This window comes from Macaca nemestrina, chromosome 15 (genome assembly GCF_043159975.1).
Source record: "Macaca nemestrina isolate mMacNem1 chromosome 15, mMacNem.hap1, whole genome shotgun sequence".
NCBI lineage: Eukaryota > Metazoa > Chordata > Mammalia > Primates > Cercopithecidae > Macaca > Macaca nemestrina.
Window position 1 is genome coordinate 31,201,938 of NC_092139.1, and position 19,928 is coordinate 31,221,865.

The following is a 19,928-nucleotide window of genomic DNA, read 5'->3' on the forward strand; positions in this document are numbered from 1 at the left end:
ATATGGCCCAAGTCCCAGGGGACACCCTCACAAGTCACAGCCACCACTCAATGTGTAGCTGTTATTCAGTGACAACTCCACACAGTGAGTGACATCATATGTTAATGTCACCCATCAATGCTCTGGGAGATGACAACCCAAAACTATGTGTTGCTTCAACAAGCAAGTGTTGAGTACCCACCATGTGCCCAGTGCTGGGGTTATAGCAGAAATTGAGACATTCTTCCTTCATAGAATTTACAGTTTGGTAAGGGCAATGGACAATGAACACGTAGTAAACAAGTAAGTCCAAAGTGTCAAAAGTTTTGTGAAAGAAAAAAAACACATAAGAACCAGGGTTGCCGGGCACAGTGGCTCATGTCTGTAACTCCAGCACTTTGGGAGGCTGAGGCGGGTGGATCACAAAGTCGGGAGTTTGAGACTAGCCTGGCCAATATGGTGAAACCCCATCTTTACTAAAAATACAAAAATTAGCCAGGCATGTTGGTGTGCGCCTGTAGTCCCAGCTCCTCGGGAGGCTGAAGCAGAAGAATCCCTCGAACCTGGGAGGCAGGAGTTGCAGTGAGCTGAGATCACACTACTGCACTCCAACCTGAGCGATAGATTGAGTCTCAAAAAAAAAAAAAAAAAAAAAAAAAAAAAAAAGAGCCAGGGTAATGAGTCAGAGTGAACAACGCTCCTTCAAATTGGATGTCTCAGAAAGTCTCTCTGATGAGGTGGCATTTGAGCTGAAACCTGAAGGATGAGAAGAAGCTCATCATGGGAAGAGCCCAGGATGGCGAATACCAGGCGGGGAAACAGCCAGTGCAAAGGCTCTGAGGTAGAAGGGTTCTTGGCCCAAGGAACAGAAGGGAGGCCATTTGGCTGCGGAGCAGTGAGGTGGCAAGTGCTGGAACGTGGGGTCAGAGGGAGAGGCAGGGACCAGATCACAGGACGTCTTCTCTCCTGGGCCTTGGGGAGGAGTTTGGATTCTAAGAATAAGTGGAAGCCGGCTGGGCTCACGCCTGTAATCCCAGCACTTTGGAAGGCCAAGGCAGGTGGATCACCTGAGGTCAGGAGTTCGAGACTAGCCTGGCCAACATGGTGAAACCCCATCTCTACTAAAAATACAAAAATTAGCTGGACATGGTGGCGGGCACCTGTAATCTACTAAAAATACAAAAAATTAGCCGAGCATGGTGGTGGGTGCCTGTAGTCCCACCTACTCAGGAGGCTGAGGCAGGAGAATTGCTTGAACCCTGGGGGAGGGAGGATGCAGTGAGCCCAGATGGCGCCACTGCACTCCAGCCTGGGTGACAGAGCAAGGCTGTATCTCAAAACATACATACGTACATTGAAGCCATTGAGGGGCCATGTGACTGACACTCTGAGAAGATCGCTATGGTAAAGGATACCCCAGTCGGATGGGGACCTGCTCCTCCCTGTATCATCACCTGTCGCCCATCTCAGCTCTAAGCAGGGCGACTCCTCCTTCTGGAGCCCTCCTTCCAAGTACACGCCTCCTTCCAAACCCACTAGTGAACCGAACATAGCCCAAGGGAAAATGCCTTCTGATTGGACAAATCGTGTGTGTGTGTGTGTGTGTGTGTGTGTGTGTGTGTGTGTGTGTGTGTGTGTGTGTCCTTGGGCGGACCCCACTGTGATTGGTTACAGGCTTTCCTTTCTCTTCCAGTCAGACAACTATCTCGATGAGTGCTATTGCCCCATGACACAAGTACGCTCTCTGATTGGCCTTCCATGCATGAGTGACGGCAGAAACAGCTTATAGACGCCACGACTTGGCGGCGCTACCGAGGGGCTGTGGGCGCTGCAGCTGGACCCTCGGGCTGTCAGTGCGCTTCCAGCTCCGCACCCCGAGCCGGTGCGCCGCCCGCACTATGGCAGCCCCGCCGCAGCTGCGGGCTCTGCTCGTAGCCGTCAACGCACTGCTGCGCAAGCGCCGCTACCACGCTGCGTTGGCCGTGCTTAAGGGCTTCCGGAACGGGGCTGTGTGAGTGGGGCCATCGGGCCGGGCTGGGGCTGAGGGATGTCCTGGCTGGGGTCGGAGGCGCGAGTTCAAAGTCCGACGCCGCAGTGCTGTGTGCCCTGGAGCAGTCCTCTTTTGTCTCTAAGTCTCGGAGGTCACTATCTATGCAATGGGAGCTGGATTTTGGGTTTCGCGCCTTCCCAGCCCTGAACTGGGTTTCCCACTGCACATTTTCTGGGTCTTCCAACCTTTGCAGCCTGGCCCTCTTGCTTTGACCTCCTCCCATGCCAGCTCCTGTATCCCCTTATTTGGATTCAGTTCACCTCGCCTCGCGGTGTGCCTTTGGGCCTGACTGGCCTCAACGGCCCTATTTGCACAATGGGGAACTAGGCTCTGGCCTCTAGCTGGCAGGCAGAAGTCTCCTGTTTATACTGTCCCCATGAAGCTGCCCATGGACTTGCATCCTGCTTCTCACTCCTCACCTGTGGGACTCCAGCGCCAAGTCCCATTTGGCTAAGGGGGCTCCTGGGACTGACAATGAATGTAAAAGAAGCTGCAACTATCCTGGCATTTTACCTGCAAGAGAGGAGGTCTTGGGGTCATTGCCCTGGCTGGTGCCTAGAGGGGAGCTCAGCCTCCTTTAAACCTAGTGCATAACAGCCACCATTTATTTTTATTTTTATTTTTAAATTTTATTTATTTATTTTTTGAGACAGAGTTTCGCTCTGTCGCCCAGGCTGGAGTGCAGTCGCACAATCTCGGCTCACTGCAAACTCTGCCTCCTGGGTTCACACCATTCTCCTGCCTCAGCTTCCAGAGTAGCTGGGACTACAGGCGCCTGTCCCCACGCCGGGCTAATTTTTTGTATTTTTTAGTAGAGACGGTTAGCTGGGATGGTCTCTATCTCCTAACCTCGTGATCCGCCCACCTCGGCCTCCCAAAGTGCTGGGATTATAGGCGTGAGCCACCGCGCCCGGCCGCCACCATTTATTGAGGTCCTATAGTGCCAGAACCAGGGACAAAGTAGAGAACAAACCAGAGAAAGTAGTTTGTGCCCCCCGGAATTGGCATCCTAGTGGCAACGTGGGATGGTGGGGAGGATATGGATGCCTTGGCTTGAACCCTGGTCCCACCTGCTCTGTGATCTGGAGGAAGTCATTTAGCCTCTCTAAGCCTCAATTTCTGTAAAATGGGCATGGTACTAGTACTTATACTATCAAGATTGAGTCAATATGTGTGAAATGCTTAGCACAGGCTGGCCACGGTGGCTCACACCTGTAATCCTAGCACTTTGGGAGGCTGAGGCAGGCGGATTATCTGAGATCAGGAGTTCGAGACCAGCCTGGCCAACATGGCAAAACCCCATCTCTACCAAAAATTAGCTGGGTGTAGTAGCATGTGCCTGTAGTCCCAGCTACATGGGAGGCTGAGGGGCAGGAGAACTGTTTGAACCCAGGAGGTGGAGGTTGCAGTGAGCCGAGATTGGGCCACTCTACTCCAGCCTGGGAGACAGAGTGAAACTCCGTCTCAAAAGAAAAAAAAAAAAGAAAGTAAGTTTCATGAGGCCATAACTTATCTATTTTGTTCCTTGGTGTATTACTAGCACCTGGTATTTAGTAGTTTCTCAAATATTTATTGAATGAATGAATAAGTGTGCAAGATCAGAATTGCCATTGTCCCCATTTTCCAGATGAAAAGGCTATAGCTCAGAGGTAGACCCATTGCTCATGGCCACAGCACTTGGTCAGGGTTGGAGCCAGGATTCAAACCCAAGGATGCCTGGCCCCAGTGCCAGGCTCTTGGCTCCCATGGACACTCAAGAGTCAGGTAGAACTGGTTCCCACTGGTTCTGGCCAGATTATGTCAGCTATTGCTTGATCATCAGTGACCCTTTTGCCAAGTTTTTTTCTTTTTTGAGACGGAGTCTTGCTCTGTTGCCCAGGCTGGAGTGCAGTGGCATGATCTCGGCTCACTGCAAGCTCCATCTCTTGGGTTCAAGCCATTCTCCTGCCTCAGCCTCCTGAGTAGCTGGGACTACAGGTGCCCGCCACCACGCCCGGCTAACTTTTTGTATTTTTTAGTAGAGACTGGGTTTCACCATGTCAGCCAGGATGGTCTCGATCTCCTGACCTCGTCATCTGCCCGCCTCGGCCTCCCAGAGTGCTGGGATTACAGGTGTGAGCCACCGCACCCGGCCCTTTTTGTTTTTTTTGTTTTTTTAGACAGGATCTCGCTCTGTCACCCAGGCTGGAGTGCAGTGGTGTGATCTTGCTCGGTTCACTGCAACCTCCGCCTCCCGGGTTCAAGCAATTCTCCTGCTTCAGCCTCCCAAGTAGCGGGACTACAGGTACGCGCTATCATGCTTGGCTAATTTTTTTGTATTTTTAGTAGAGACGGTTTTCACCATGCTGGCCAGGCTGGTCTCGAATTCCTTATCTCGTGACCACCTGCCTGGGCCTTCCAAAATGCTGGGATTACAGGTGTGAGCCACTGCACCCGGCACCCCCACACATCTTTTTAAAAAGTTTTATGTTGAAATAATTTTGGATTTATAATTTCCTCATTTTACACAGTTATTGCTGTGCTGCACACACATCTGTACACCTTGCTCTAATAAGTTGTATGTCCATATCAGTGTGCATAAAGTTGCCTCATTCTTTTTTTTTTTTTTTTGAGATGGAGTGTTGCTCTGTTGCCCAGACTGGAGTGCAATGGCACTATCTCGGCTCACTGCAACCTGCACCTCCCGGGTTCAAGCGATTCTCCTGCCTCAGCCTCTTGAATAGCTGGGATTAAAGGTGTGCACCACCACATCCAGCTAATTTTTGTATTTTTAGTAGAGATGGGATTTCGGTACATTGGCCAGGCTGGTCTTGAACTCCTGACCTCAGGTGATCCACCTGCCCCAACCTCCCAAAGTGCTGGGATTACAGGCGTGAACGACCGTGCTGGGCCTTTTTTTTTTTTTTTTTTTTTAATTTAAAGATGGGGTCTTGCTCTGTCACCCAGGCTGGAGTGCAGTGGTGTGATCATAGCTCACTGTAGCCTTGAACTCTTGGGCTCCAGGAATCCTCGCACCTCAGCCTCCCAAGTAGCTAGGACTATAGGTGCACACCACCAGTTAATTTTTCATACTTTTTATAAAGACAGAGTATCACTACATTGCCCAGGCTGGTCTCAAGCTCCCGGCTCAAGCGATCCACCCACCTCAGCCTCCTAAAGTGCTGGAATTACAGACGTGAGTCACTGCACCTGGCCAAATTTTTTATTTTTTGTAGAGATGGGGTCTCACCATGTTGCCCAGGCAGGTCTTGAACTCCTGGCCTTAAGCAGTCCTCCTACCTTGGCCTCCCAGAGTGCTAGGATTACAGGCATGAGCCACTGCACCCAGCCTTGGACACAGATTTGATTCCAGTCTTTTGTTTTTTCAAACAAGCCTACAGTGAACATTCATGTATATTTGGGGAGACAATAGTATGTGGCTCATGACCATTGTCTCAAGGGGGCTGTCCAGGATTTTTAGACCTTGTAGCCTGGTAAGACCAGGGTCGGTACCTGGAGAACTTAGTCAGGGATAGGGGTAGGGGTGGAGTTGTCCAATAAAGAATAAAAAAAGAAGAGATACTAATATTGACTGAGCTAGGAACTTCTACATGTGCGTAACTGCCAAAAGCCATTCTGTAAAATGGAGAATACCTTTTGTTGATGGGAAAAGGGAGGTTCAGAGAGGTTAACTGATTTATCCAAGTTCACACAGCAAAACATGGCAGGGCTTTGGCACCAAATACCACTGTCTTTCTACTATTCATTTGAGTATAGTTAAAACAATGAAAGTAAACATGGTCACATCATTCCTAGATCCCTAAATCAGGAGGAGAAAGGAGGGGTGGGAGAAGAGGTTTGAATCTTAAAAAGAGGCAATTATGTAACATTTAAAATATTTAATAATTTTAAAAGCAATGCTTAATCACAGATAATTTTGGAAGTATAGAAAAGTTTAAAAAGCAAGCAAAAATAAATTTTATATTCCTCCAGTGCAGTGGGCATTGCTAATAACAGTGGCATATTTCCTTCCAGTTTTTTAAATTTTATTTTTGTTTTTGAGACAGAGTCTTAGTCTGCTGCCCAGGCTGGAGTGCAGTGGCACAATCTCGACTTGCTGCAGCCTCCACCTCCCGGGTTGAAGAGATTCTCCTGCCTCAGCCTCCTGAGTAGCTGGGAATATAGGTGCCCGCCACCATAGCCAGCCAATTTTTGTAGTATTTTTAGTAGAGACAGGGTTTCACTATGTTGTCCAGGCTGGTCTCAAACTCCTGACCTCAAATGATCTGCCCACTTCAGCCTTCCAAAGTACCAGCCTTTTTATAAATGCATTTTTACAAAGTTGAGGTCCTCCTTTGTATAATAGTTAGAAAGAGGTATAGTGTTACCTAACAGCTGTTTTAGGGAATTTGTTAACTTTAAGATGAGCCAAGCTGAAGATAGAACCTTCTAGAAATGACATTGTCATGGGTAAGGGCTGTTCTGGCATCGGTCAGTCAACAGTTATTTATCAAGCACATGTTATTTGTCAGGTACCATGTGGGGTGCTAGGGACTATGCAGATGACAAGCCAGACACATTCCCTGTCTTCACAGAGCCCACAGTCTAGCACAGGAAAGCGATCATTATAATAGAATAAATAGTTAATAGCTGAGTCATTAAACTGGGAAGATGAAGTGCTGGAGAGAAGTTTTGGGATTTGTGGCAATGAAAAATTGCGCAAACCTAGGCTGGAGTAACAGAAGGCCTTTACAGAGGGCCCAGCTGAGACTGGAAGGCTGAGGGAAGGTGACTGGGGAGGAGCACGCCAGGTAGTGGGAACTGCCAGGACAAAGCCAGGAGCAGAGAAGGACCTGATGTGTCAGACGCAGTCCAGGAAGGACAGTGTGGCTGGAGCAGCAGAGGAGGGCTCTGGGGTGAGGTGGGAGCATTGACCAGGGGCCAAGCCTGTAGCACTTTCAAGGCTGCAGGGAGGAGCTTGGAATTTGTTCTGTGAGTAGTGGAAAGATGTTAGAGGATTTTAAGCTGGGAGTGATGTGATGAGATTGATGTTTTTAAAAGATGAGACTGGCTAGGACGGGCAGGGTGGCTCACGCTTATAATCCCAGCACTTTGGGAGGCTGAGGCGGGCGGATCACCTGAGGTTGGGAGTTCGAGACCAGCCTGACCAACAGGGAGAAACCCCATCTCTACTAAAAATACAAAATTAGCCGGGCATGGTGGCACATGCCTGTAATTCCAGCTACTTGGGAGACTGAGGCAGGAGAATTGCTGGAACCTGGGAGGCGGAGGTTGCAGTGAGCCGAGATCACGCCATTGCACTCCAGGCTGAGCAATAAGAGCAAAACTCCGTCTCAAAAAAAAAAAAAAAAAAAAGATGAGACTGGCTGCAGTGAGAATGTCAGGATGGAGCAGAGGGAGCAATTCCACAAAGCCAGTTGAGCAAGGATGGTGGACCTTTTACATGTACCATCTCCTTCCATCAAAATTATAGGGCCGGGCATGGTGGCTCACACCTGTAATCCCAGCACTTTGGGAGGCAGAGGCAGGCGGATCACCTGAAGTCAGGAGTTCGAAACCAGCCTGAGCAACGTGGAGAAACCTTGTCTCTACTAAAAATACAAAAATTACCCGGGCGTGGTGGCGTGTACCTGTAATCCCAGCTACTCAGGAGGCTGAGGCAAGATAATTGCCTGAACCAGGGAGGCGGAGGTTGCAGTAAGCCAAGATCATACCACTGCACTCCAGCCTGGGCGACAGAGAGAGACTCTGTCTCGGAAAAGAAAAAAGAAATTACAACGAGCCCTCTGACGTTTAACATCCCTTTTTAAGGTTGGCGGATCACCTGAGGTCAGGAGTTCCAGACCAGCCTGGGCAACATGGTAAAACCCCATCTCTACTAAAAATACAAAAATTAGCCTGGCATGGTGGCTGGCGCCTGTAATCCCAGCTACTCGGGAGGCTGAGGCAGGAGAATTGCTTGAACCCAGGAGGCGGAGGCTACAGTGAGCCAAGATTGCACCACTGTACTCCAGCCTGGGTGACGAAGCGAGACTCCATCTCAAAAAACAAACAAAAAACAACCCTTTTTATGCTCATCATGATGGCACACACTTGTAGTCTCAGCTACTCAGGGAGCTGAGGCTGGAGGATCGCTGGAGCCTAGGAGTTCAGGGCTGCAGTGAGCTGTGATCGTACCACTGCACACCAGCCTGGGAGACAGAATGAGGCTCTGTTGTTGAATAATTAAAAATAACATCCCTTTTTATGGTGCGGAAACTGAGGTTCAGAGAAGTTAAAGGACACGCCTGAGACCATACTACCAGGAAGTATCGGAGCCAGGATTTGCATCCAGCGTGATTTCCCCTCCCAAAGTGGTGTCAGAATTTGGGATGGGGAGAGAGAACAAGCAGTCAAAAGGAGAGCCCAAAAAGAAAGTGCAACACAGTGACGTTATAGTAACTGTTTTCTTCTGTTTCTACAGCTATGGAGCCAAAATCCGGGCCCCTCATGCACTGGTCATGACCTTTCTCTTCCGGAATGGCAGGTACACATCCCTCAAACTGGGAGAGAAGGTGGTCAGCCCTCAGTGCCAGTACAGTCGTAATAACTTCTTAGCTGGGTCTACCCTGTCCCCGCCATCACCCTCCTACAGTTCAACTCTTTTTTTCTTTTGTTTTTTGTTGTTGTTGAGATGGAGTCTCTCTCTGTTGCCCAGGCTGGAGTGCAGTGGTGATCTTGGTTCACTGCAACCTCCGCCTCTGGGAATCAAGCGATTCTCCTGCTTCAGTCTCCTGAGTAGCTGGGACTACAGGCACCCGCCACCAGGCCTGGCTAATTTTTGCATTTTTAGTAGAGATGGGGTTTCACCATATTGGCCAGGCTGGTCTTGAACTCACGACTTCAGATGATCAGCTGCCTGGGCCTCCCACAGTGCTGGGATTACAGGTGTGAGTCACCGTGCCTGGCCCTAAAGTCCAACTGTGATTCCATTATCCCTGCTTGAAAACTCCCTGTGCCCTCCAAGAAAGCCCAGCTTCCAGGCCTGGCCTTCAGTGCCTTCTGCAGTCTGGCTTCAGCTGACCCCCTGTTGTGTCCACCCTGGGGTGCCTTTGGCACACAGAACTCACTGCCATTCCATGCACGTGCCATGTGTAGCTCCACCTGCACACGTCTGCTCATGCAGCACTCACGCCAGGAGAGCCTTTGGCTCACACTCCACCTTTACTTCCCTCCTAGCAATCCAGACCAGTTCTCTGAGGATCACTTCCTCCTCAAAGCTCCCTGATCTCTCGTCTCTTGCTCAAGCCTCTTCACCTTCCTCTCATTTCCCGTAGCTCTTCCCTCAAGGCATTTCTCAGAAAACGGGTTGCAGTCTAGTGTTTAATGCATACAGGCTCACGTAGAATGTACAGGAATCATGCACTGCTAGCCTCCAGGCCAACTCCAACTTGCAAGATGTGCTCTTTTTTTTTTTTTTTTTTTTTTTGAGACGGAGTCTCGCTGTGTCGCCCAGGCTGGAGTGCAGTGGCCGGATCTCAGCTCACTGCAAGCTCTGCCTCCCGGGTTTTTACGCCATTCTCCTGCCTCAGCCTCCCGAGTAGCCGGGACTACAGGCGCCCGCCACCTCGCCCGGCTAGTTTTTTGTATTTTTTAGTAGAGACAGGGTTTCACCGTGTTAGCCAGGATGGTCTCGAACTCCTGACCTCGTGATCCGCCCGTCTCGGCCTCCCAAAGTGCTGGGATTACAGGCTTGAGCCACCGCGCCCGGCCTCATTTTGTATTTTTATCTTATTTATTTGTTTTGTTTTTGTTGTCCTCCAAGTCATTTTTTAAAAAACTGAACTCATGCGTATTCAGCAGGTGTTTATTGAGCATCTGCTATGTGCCAGACACTGTTCTAGGTACTGGGGATACAGCAGTGAACAAAACAGGCAGTGACTCCTGCTGACATTCTAGCAGGGGGTGGCAGAAAATAAACCTAGTGAGGAGAGTCTGTGGTTTGTTAGAAGGTGATATGGTTATGGAAAAGTGAAATTAGAGCAGGGAAAAAGGGAAAGGGCATCAGAAGTGCTGAGGGGACAGGTTGCAGAATTAAATAGGGAAGGCCTCTATGAGAAAGTGACATTGGAGGAAAGACTTGAAGGAGACAGAGTTGTCCAGGTGGATATGAAGGGAAAGAGTGTTCCAGGCCACGGGCATAGCCAGTGCAAAGGCCTTGAGGTAGGATCCTGCCTGATAAGTGTGAGGAGGCTGGAGCAGAGGGACTGAAGGGGAGAGAGGACAGAGAGGCGGGTCACAGCTTGACCTGGGTCAGTCCTCTCCAGCTTTGGGTCATAGAGAGGAATTTGGCTTTTCCTTTAAGTGCAATGGGAAATTGTTGTAAGATTTTGAGCAGGGCTGCACCATTATTTGACTTACGTGTTAACAGCGTGAGGGTTAAGAATCTGCTACCAGGCTAGGCGCAGTGGCTCATGCCTGTAATCCCAACACTTTGGGAGGCCGAGGTGGGTGGTACACTTGAGGTCAGGAGTTCGAGACCAGCCAGGCCAACATGGCAAAACCTTGTCTCTACCAAAAAATACAAAGATTAGGTTGGGCACAATGGCTCACGCCCGTAATCCCAGCAGTTTGGGAAGCTGAGGCAGGCAAATCGTGAGGTCAGGAGATCAAGACCATCCTGGCCAACACGGTGAAACCCTGTCTCTACTAAAAATACAAAAATTAGCTGGGCATGGCAGCACACGCCTGTGGTCCCAGCTACTCAGAAAGCCGAGGCAGGAGAATTGCTTGAACCTGAGAGGCAGAGGTTGCAGTGAGCCGAGATCACGATACTGCACTCCAGCTTGGGCCACAGAGTGAGACTCCGTCTCAAAATAAATAAACAGATTAGTCGTATGTGATGGTGCACACCTGTAGTCCCAGCTACTCGGGAGGCTGAGGCAAGAGAATCGCTCAAACCCAGGAGGAGAGGTTGCAGTGAGCCCAGATCATGCCACTGGACTCCAGCTTGGGCAACAGAGCTAGACTCCATCTCAGAGAAGAAAAAAAAAAAATTGCTGCCAGGTTAAGAACAGATTGGTGTGGGGGGAGGGGAGCGGGGCCACCCAAGGGCAGAAGCAGGTTCCCTCCAGGAGGCTGTGGCAGTGATGCAAGTGAGCCAATGTCGGGCTTGGACCTCAGTGGTGCTGGTGCAGGTGAGAAGAGTGGTCAGTCTCTAGACACATTTTGAAGGCAGGGTTAGTGCCAACATTTAAAAACTGGTGGATTCCACATGGAAATCGAGCTTTCCTGCCTTAGGACTGGCAACACTGGGGCCTGTGTTTGCATGGGGTGACAGCCAGCTGCTCCCGGCTGTCCCCAGCCACCTGGAAGATTTCCTCGTGGACTCTCTCACTCATTCAGGGTCCTCGTCGAGCTTTAAGAGCACCTGAGTTTGCCATTCCTGAATTGGGAGGAGTAGACTCTGCTCTTTCTCTGTGTTGTCCTTCCTGCTCCCTAGTGATTTTTTTTTTTTTTTAATTTTTAGAGACAGGGAATCTGTTACCCAGACTGGAGTGCTGTTGCACAATCGTGGTTCACTGCAGACTCAAGCAAACCTCCTTCCTCAGCCTCCCGAGTAGCGGGAACTACAGGCATGTGCCACCACACCAGGCTAATTTTTTCTTTATTTTTTTTTATAGAGACAAGGTCTCATTATGTTGCCCAAGCTGGTCTGGAACTCCTGGGCTCAAGGAATCTGCCCATGTTGGCCTCTCAAAGTGCTGGGATGACAGGTGTGAGCCACAAGTGTGAGCTACTATGTCTGGCCTCCTAGTAACTTTTTTTTTTTTTTTTTAAGGTAGAGTCTCTCTCTGTCGCCCAGGCTGGAATGCAGTGGCGCCTACTCAGCACAGCCTCCCAAAGTGTTGGGGTTATAGGCGTGAGCCACTGCACTGCACCTGACCTCTAGTGATTTTTAAGGGATAAAAAGAATAGCCTCCTCTATTTAAATGTTCACTTCTCAGGATAAAGACCAAACTCAGCATGGACCCACTGCCTCTGCCCTGCACCGTCCCCACAAACTCTCTGGTTCTCTCCCCATGGCCACTGTGGCTTCTCTCTGCTCCTTTCCTCATACTCTCTGCCCCTCCTCTGGGCCTGGCACGTGCTGAGCCCTCTGCCTGGGATGCAGCTCCCCTCCCCTCTTGACCTCCTTGACTCCTCCTCATCAGGAAGATCCCAGCACCATCTCTTGTCAAGGTCAAAGTTCTTTTTGTGATTATTTATTTCACATTTTCCTCTCCCAGCAGATCTCAAGCCCCTGAGGGCAGCGAGCAGATCTGTTTCTTCTCAGAATTGTATTCCCAGATCCAACACATGGCAGACACTCACTCCTTCACTTCTTCACATTTTTACTCAAAAAAACATTTATTAAGCACCTACTATGTGCCAGGCCCTGCAGATGAACAAGCCAGATCCAGACACCACCCTCCTGTAGCTGCTACTGGGGTGGGGGAAGATAATAAACAAGCATATAAATGTCGGGTGGTGACCATAGCTAGGAAGGAAAAGAAAATTAGGGTCAGGACAGGATGTGATGGGTATTCTATTCTGTAGGGTGATCAGGGAAGGTCTCCTTGGGGAAGTGGCACTGAGTCAAGGCCTGAATCAGGGGAGAGAGCATGAAGGGTAGAGGCCGATGACTGAATGAGCATTACTCTGAGCGCTTTGGCAGGTTGTTAGGCATGCCCAGTGCTCAGTGGGGCTGCCGAGCCTGCACTCATGGCAGGGGCGCCTGTGTTTGTGCAGCCTCCAGGAGAAGCTGTGGGCCATCCTGCAGGCCACGTATATGCACTCCTGGAACCTGGCATGGTTTGTGTTCACCTACAAGGGTCTTCGTGCCCTGCAGTCCCGCATACAAGGCAAGACCTACCCAGCGCACGCATTCCTGGCGGCCTTCCTCGGGGGTATCCTGGTGTTTGGAGAAAACAATAACATCAACAGCCAGGTAAAGATCCTCCCGAGGTGGGGGTGGTGAGGGGGGCATGGTTCAGCACAGAGGTGGGGGTGACAAAATGGGGAGTGGTTCAGTACAGAGGTGGGGGTGACGGAAGAGGGCGTGGTTCAGTGTAGAGGTGGGGGTGGGGGAAGAGGGCATGGTTCAGTATAGAGGTAGGAGTGGGTGGAACGGGCGTGATTCAGTGTAGAGGTGGGAGTGGGGGAAGGGGTGTGGTTCAGTATAGAGGTGGGAGTGGGGGGAAGGGCGTGGTTCAGTGTAGAGGTAGGAGTGGGGGAAGGGGCGTGGTTCTGTATAGAGGTAGAGGTAGGGGAAGGGGCGTGGTTCAGTGTAGAGGTGGGAGTGGGGGGAAGGGGCGTAGTTCAGTATAGAGGTAGGCGTGGGGGAAGGGGCATGGCTCAGTGTAGAGGTAGGAGTGGGGGAAGAGGTGTGGTTCTCTATAGAGGTGGGGGAAGGGCGTGGTTGTGGATTAGGGTGGGAGTGGGGGAAAGGGCATGGTTCTGGATAAGAGGTAGGAGGCGGGGAAGGGATGTGGTTCAGTGTAGAGTTATGAGTGGGGGAAGGGGTGTGGTTCAGTGTAGAGTTATGAGTGGGGGAAGGGGCATGGTTCTGTATAGAGGTAGGAGTGGGGGATAGAGTGTGGTTCAGTGTAGAGTTAGGAGGTGGGAAAGGAGTGTGGTTCAGTGTGGAGGTGGGAGTTGGGGAAGGGGCCTGGTTCCGTGTAGAGGTAGGGGTGGGGGAAGGGGACGTGGTTCAGTGTAGAGGTGTGGGTGGGGGAAGGGGCATGGTTCAGTGTAGAGGTGGGGATGGGGGAAGGGCGTGGTTCAGTGTAGGGGTGGGGGGATGGGCGTGGTTCTGTATAGAGGTAGGGGAAGGGGCGTGGCTCAGTGTAGACGTAGGAGTGGGGGAAGAGGTATGGTTCTATATAGAGGTGTGGGGGAAGGGCGTGGTTGTGGATTAGGGTGGGAGTGGGGGAAAGGGTATGGTTCTGGATAGAGGTAGGAGTGGGGGAAGGGATGTGGTTCAGTGTAGAGTTATGAGTTGGGGAAGGGGCGTGGTTCTGTATAGAGGTAAGAGTGGGGGATAGGGCGTGGTTCAGTGTAGAGTTAGGAGCCGGGAAAGGAGTGTGGTTCAGTGTGGAGGTGGGAGTTGGGGAAGGGGCCTGGTTCCGTGTAGAGGTAGGGGTGGGGGAAGGGGACGTGGTTCAGTGTAGAGGTGGGGGAAGGGGCGTGGTTCAATGTAGAGGTGTGGGTGGGGGGGAAGGGGTGTGGTTCAGGGTAGAGGTGTGGGTGGGGGAAGGGGCGTGGCTCAGTGTAGAGGTGGAGGTGGGGGAAGGGCGTGGTTCAGTGTAGAGGTGGTGGAAGAAGGCGTGGTTCAGTATAGGGGTGGGGGTGGGGAAGGGGCATGGTTTCATATAGAGGTAAGCGTAGGAGAAGGGGCCTGGTTCGGTGTAGAGATGGGAGTGGGGAGGGGGCGTGGTTCAGTGTAGAAGTGGGGGTGGGGGTAGCGGGCATGGTTCTGTATAGAGGTGGGGCTAGGGGAGGGGGCCCTGGTTCTGTATAGAGGTTGGGGTGGAGGTGATGAAGATGATAAGCTCTTAGCTCTTTTACATGTCTGAGGTCTGTGACTCACCAGTCCCTCTGTGACTTTGGAAGGTCACTTCCCTCTCAGTTTTTCCATCTGTAATTTCATGGTTCCCAAAAATCAATGCATGTGCTGCTCTCTGGGGCAGAGATTGTTTTTGAAAACCACTCTGTAGTGAAATTAGGGGAAAAAATGACCCTGAAGTAAGGTTTTCACAAAAGAAAACTTAATACACTCTTAAAAACTCTCTCTCATTCTGTGACTTGTCCTTTTTCTGGGTTAAAATTCCCTTTTGCTATAAGATGATGATGAATAAGAGACTAAATGCTAGTTGTTGGGTTTTTGTTCTGTTTTGTTTTTATTGAGACAGTCTTGCTCTGTTGCCCAGGCTGGAGTGCAGTGGCACGATCTAGGCTCATTGCAACAACCTCCATTTCCCAGGTTCAAGCATTTGTCCTATCTCAGCCCCCCGAGTAGCTGGGGGGACTACAAGCGCCTGCCACCATACCAGCTAATTTTTGTATTTTTAGTAGAGAAGGGGTTTCACCATATTGGTCAGACTGGTCTCAAACTCCTGACCTCAGGTGGTGCCCCCCTTGGTCTCCCAAAGTGTAGCGTGAGCCACCGCACGTGGCGGAATGCTAGTTGTTTTTTAATGTTCTTTGGCATCCTGCAAAGTTGGCAGCCTCTCTCTACTTGCCTCCCTCAAATTTCTTAAATATTTTTATTTTTATTTTTTTTTATTTTTTTTTTTTTTTGAGACGGAGTCTTGCTCTGTCACCCAGGCTGGAGTGCAGTGGCCGGATCTCAGCTCACTGCAAGCTCCGCCTCCCGGGTTTACGCCGTTCTCCTGCCTCAGCCTCCCGAGTAGCTGGGACTACAGGCGCCTGCCACCTCGCCCGGCTAGTTTTTTTGTATTTTTTAGTAGAGACGGGGTTTCACCGTGTTAGCCGGGATCGTCTCTCGATCTCCTGGCCTCGTGATCCGCCCGTCTCGGCCTCCCAAAGTGCTGGGATTACAGGCTTGAGCCACCGCGCCCGGCCTAAATATTTTTAAATTGTAAAAATATTTTTTAGGACAGGCATGGTGGCTCATGCTGGTAATCCCATCTCCATTAAAAATGCAAAAAAATGGCCGGGCGTGGTGGCTCAAGCCTGTAATCCCAGCACTTCGGGAGGCCGAGACGGGCAGATCACGAGGTCAGGAGATCGAGACCATCCTGGCTAACACGGTGAAACCCCGTCTCTACTAAAAAAATACAAAAAATTAGCCGGGCAAGGTGGCAGGCGCCTGTAGTCCCAGCTACTCCGGAGGCTGAGCCAGGAGAATGGCGTGAACCTGGGAGGCGGAGCTTGCAGTGAGCTGAGATAGCGCCACTGCACTCCGGCCTGGGCAACAGAACGAGACTCCTTCTCAAAAAAAAAAAAAAAAAAAAAACTGCAAAAAAATTAGGCATGGTGGCACACACCTGTAGTCTCAGCTGCTTGGGAGGCTGAGGCAAGAGAATCGCTTGAACCAGGGAGGTAGAGGTTGCAGTGAGCCAAGATCGTGCCACTGTACTCCAGCCAGGGTGACAGAGCAAGACTCTGTCTCAAAAAAAAAAAAAAGAAAAAAAAATTTAAACATTTTTTTTTTTAACTGTAATTTTTATTGGCTGTCACATATAATCCCAACACTTTGGCATGCTGAGGCGGGAGGACTGCTTGAGGCCAGGAGTTTGAGACAGCTGGGGCAACAGAGCAAGACCCCATCTCTAAAGTTTTATTTTTATTATTATTTTTTAACTACCTCCAAAGTAAGCTGAAGAAAAGAAGCAATAAAAATTAGTGCAGAAAATGGGCTGGCGCTGTGGCTTACACCTGTAATCCCAGCACTTTGGAAGGCTGAGGTGGGCGGATTATCTGAGGTCAGGAGTTCAGGACCATCCTGGCCAACGCAGTGAAACCCTATCTCTACTAAAAATACAAAAATTAGCTGGGCGTAGTGGACGACACCTGTAATCCCAGCTACTCTGGAGGCTGAGGCAGTAGAATTGCTTGAACCTAGGAGGCAGAGGTTGCAGTGAGCCGAGATCCAGTAAGCCCACTCCAGCCTGGGCGATAGGGCCAGATTCCATCTCAGAAAAAAAATTAAAAATTTAGTGCAGAAATCAACGAAACTGAAAACACGAAATCAATAGAGAAAAGGAACTAAACCAAAAGTTGATTCTTTGAAGAGATAAATAAACCCTTAGCCAGGCTCATTCTTTGAAGAGATAAATAAAATAAACCCTTAGCCAGGAAAAAAGAGAAATGAAACAAATTATTAATATCAAAAACAAAAGAGGGACATCACTACTGATCACCAGTAATTCCCATCATTCCCTCTTTGCAGATCAACATGTACCTGTTGTCACGTGTCCTGTTTGCCCTGGGCCGCCTGGCTGTAGAGAAGGGCTACATCCCTGAACCCAGGTGGGACCCGTTCCCGCTGCTCACCGCAGTGGTGTGGGGGCTGGTGCTGTGGCTCTTTGAGTATCACCGATCCACCCTGCAGCCCTCACTGCAGTCCTCCATGACCTACCTCTATGAGGACAGCAATGTATGGCATGGCATCTCAGACTTCCTCATCTATAACAAGAGCCGCCCCTCCAATTAATGCAGCCCTGAGGTGTCTGGCTGTGGCTCAAGATGTGGCTCCATGCAGACCCTCCCAAAGGATCCTGCCTTCTCAAGATCATGGAGCTCAGACTCTAACTGGTGTTATCCAGGTTCCATTTGCTGAAGTAAAAACACTGATTTTCAAATCCCAGTGGGTACCTTTGTATGGTGGCACGAGTGGCCGAATCAGGCTGAGGAATCTAGGGCTTGGTTCCAGCTGTGCAGCTGACTTCTGTGAGACTGGGGCCAGCCACACCACTCTCTAGGCCTCAGGGGTCATGGAGCTCAGAGGAGGGCCCTGAGGTCTCTTTCTGGTGGGAATGTTCATTCTTCAACTGTTCTTATATCACAGAGGGCTCCTTGCTGGTGGGCAGTGGGTTGTAAATACTCTTTAAAAAACACTTAAGTTCCTCATCTCAGATGTTGTTCTGTTGGAGAAGTTCTAGAGTCCCACTGTCCAATAGAAACATGTGAGCCATATATGTAATTAAAATGTTTCTTTTTTTTTTTTTTTTTTTTTTGAGGCGGAGTCTTCACTCTGTCGCCCAGGCTGGAGTGCAGTGGCACCATCTCGGCTCACTGCAAGCTCCGCCTCCTGGGTTCGCGCCATTCTCCTGCCTCAGCCTCCCGAGTAGCTGGGACTACAGGCGCCCGCCACCGCGCCCCGCTAATTTTTTGTATTTTAGTAGAGACGGGGTTTCACCGTTTTAGCCAGGATGGTTTCGATCTCCTGACCTCGTGATCCGCCCGCCTCGGCCTCCCAAAGTGCAGGGATTACAGGCGTGAGCCACCGCGCCCTAAAATGTTTCTAGTAGCCACGTTACAAAAAAGTAGAAGGCTGGCCACTGTGGCTCACTCCTGTAATCCCAGAACTTTGGGAGGCCAAGGCGGGTGGATCACTTGAGCTCAGGAGCTTGAGACCAGTGTGGGCAACATGGTGAAACCCAGTTTTTACAAAAAATACAAAAAAATTAGCTGGGTTCTATCACCTGTGGTTCCAGCTGAGGTGGGAGGATCACTTGAGCCTGTGAGGTCAAGGCTACAGTGAGCAAAGATCACACCACTGCACTCCAGCCTGGGCGACAGTGACACCATGTCTCACCAAAAAAAAAAAAAGACTAATCTTTTTTTTTTTTTTTTTTGAGACGGAGTCTCGCTCCGTCACCCAGGCTGGAGTGCAGTGGCCGGATCTCAGCTCACTGCAAGCTCCTCCTCTCGGGTTCACGCCATTCTCCTGCCTCAGCCTCCCGAGTAGCTGGGACCACAGGCACCCGCCACTTCGCCCGGCTAGTTTTTTGTATTTTTTAGTAGAGACGGGGTTTCACCGTATTAGCCAGGATGGTCTCGATCTCCTGATCTCATGATCCGCCCGTCTCGGCCTCCCAAAGTGCTGTGATTACAGGCATGAGCCACCGCGCCCGGCCAAAAAAGACTAATCTTAACTATATACTTTAACACAAATTTCTAGAAGCTATTTCAACATATAATTAATTAGATATTTTATACTCTTTTTTGTATTAAGTATTCAAAGTTGGGTGTATGTTTTGCCACCCACATTTTCAGGGCCTAGTAGCCACATGTGGCTAGTGGATGCTATGACAGCCAACACAGATACAGAACACTTGTATCCTCACAGAAGATTCTAGTGGACAGTGCAGATCTAGAGCTAGAGGACATGGGTTTGAGTCCCCACTCCCCCACTGTGTAACCTTGGGGAAGGTTCTGGACCTCTCAGAGCCTCAATTTATCATAAAATGAGGATAATCATAATGCCCTGGTCTTCACTGGACTTGTGCAACTACCACTGCTCCGCTACTTCTAATTACTTTCATTTAGTGCATTCATACTCCCACTTGAGTGTTTTCCACATATTATTATTATTATTATTATTTGAAGTAGTGACAGGGTCTCGCTCTGTCACCAGGGCTAGTCTCGACCTCCTAGCCTCAAGCAATCTTCCTGCCTCAGCCTCCCAAAGTGCTATGATTACAGGCATGAGCCACTGCCCCAGCCTGCACATATTTTTAAACCATACAGTGGCCTTGCAAATATGTGTTTTGGTCCCCATTTTACAGATGTAGAAACTGAGGGTCAGGCCGGGTGTGGTGACTCATGCCTGTAATCCCAGCACTTTGGGAGGCTGAAGCAGGCAGATCACCTGAGGTCAGGAGTTCCTGACCAGCCTGGCCAACATGGTGAAACCCCATCTCTACTAAAAGTACAAAAATTAGTCAGGCATGGTGGCACATCCCTGTAATCCCAGCTACTTGGGATGCTGAGGCAGGAGAATCGCTTGAACCTGGGAGGCAGAGGCTGCAGTGAGCTGAGATCATGCCACTGCACTCCAGCTTGGGGCACAGAGCGAGACTGTGTCAGAAAAGAAAAGAAAAAAAGGAAAGGAAAGGAAAGGAAAAAGGAAAAGAAACTGAGAATCAGAAAGAGGAGTAACTTGCCCAAGGTGATATAACTAGTGTAACAGCCAAATCAAGATTTGAACTCAGATTCATCTGATTTCAAAGCCCATGTTTTTTTCAGTGCCTTGTTTCAAATTTAGAAACCTAAGCCATGCTATGCAAATGTTAGCTTATCATAGGATATGGGCCAGAAAGGGGTACAAATTCAAATGCCCACAGGGGCCTACAATGACATAGTGCTATGCAATGGGGAGTGATGGGGACATAGGGGAACTGGAGACTTG

At 50.0% G+C, this 19,928-nt stretch overlaps 1 protein-coding gene across 1 annotated transcript; it reads left to right on the forward strand.

The window, feature by feature from the left end:
- The first annotated feature begins 1,793 nt into the window (after positions 1-1,793).
- On the forward strand, positions 1,794-17,376 carry LOC105496224 (peroxisomal membrane protein 4). Its single transcript, XM_011766421.2, has 4 exons — positions 1,794-1,990; positions 8,493-8,555; positions 12,800-12,998; positions 16,965-17,376. The coding sequence occupies exons 1-4, from the start codon at positions 1,878-1,880 to the stop codon at positions 17,226-17,228; spliced, it is 639 nt and encodes a 212-aa protein (XP_011764723.1). The 5' UTR covers positions 1,794-1,877; the 3' UTR covers positions 17,229-17,376.
- Positions 17,377-19,928: the final 2,552 nt, after the last annotated feature.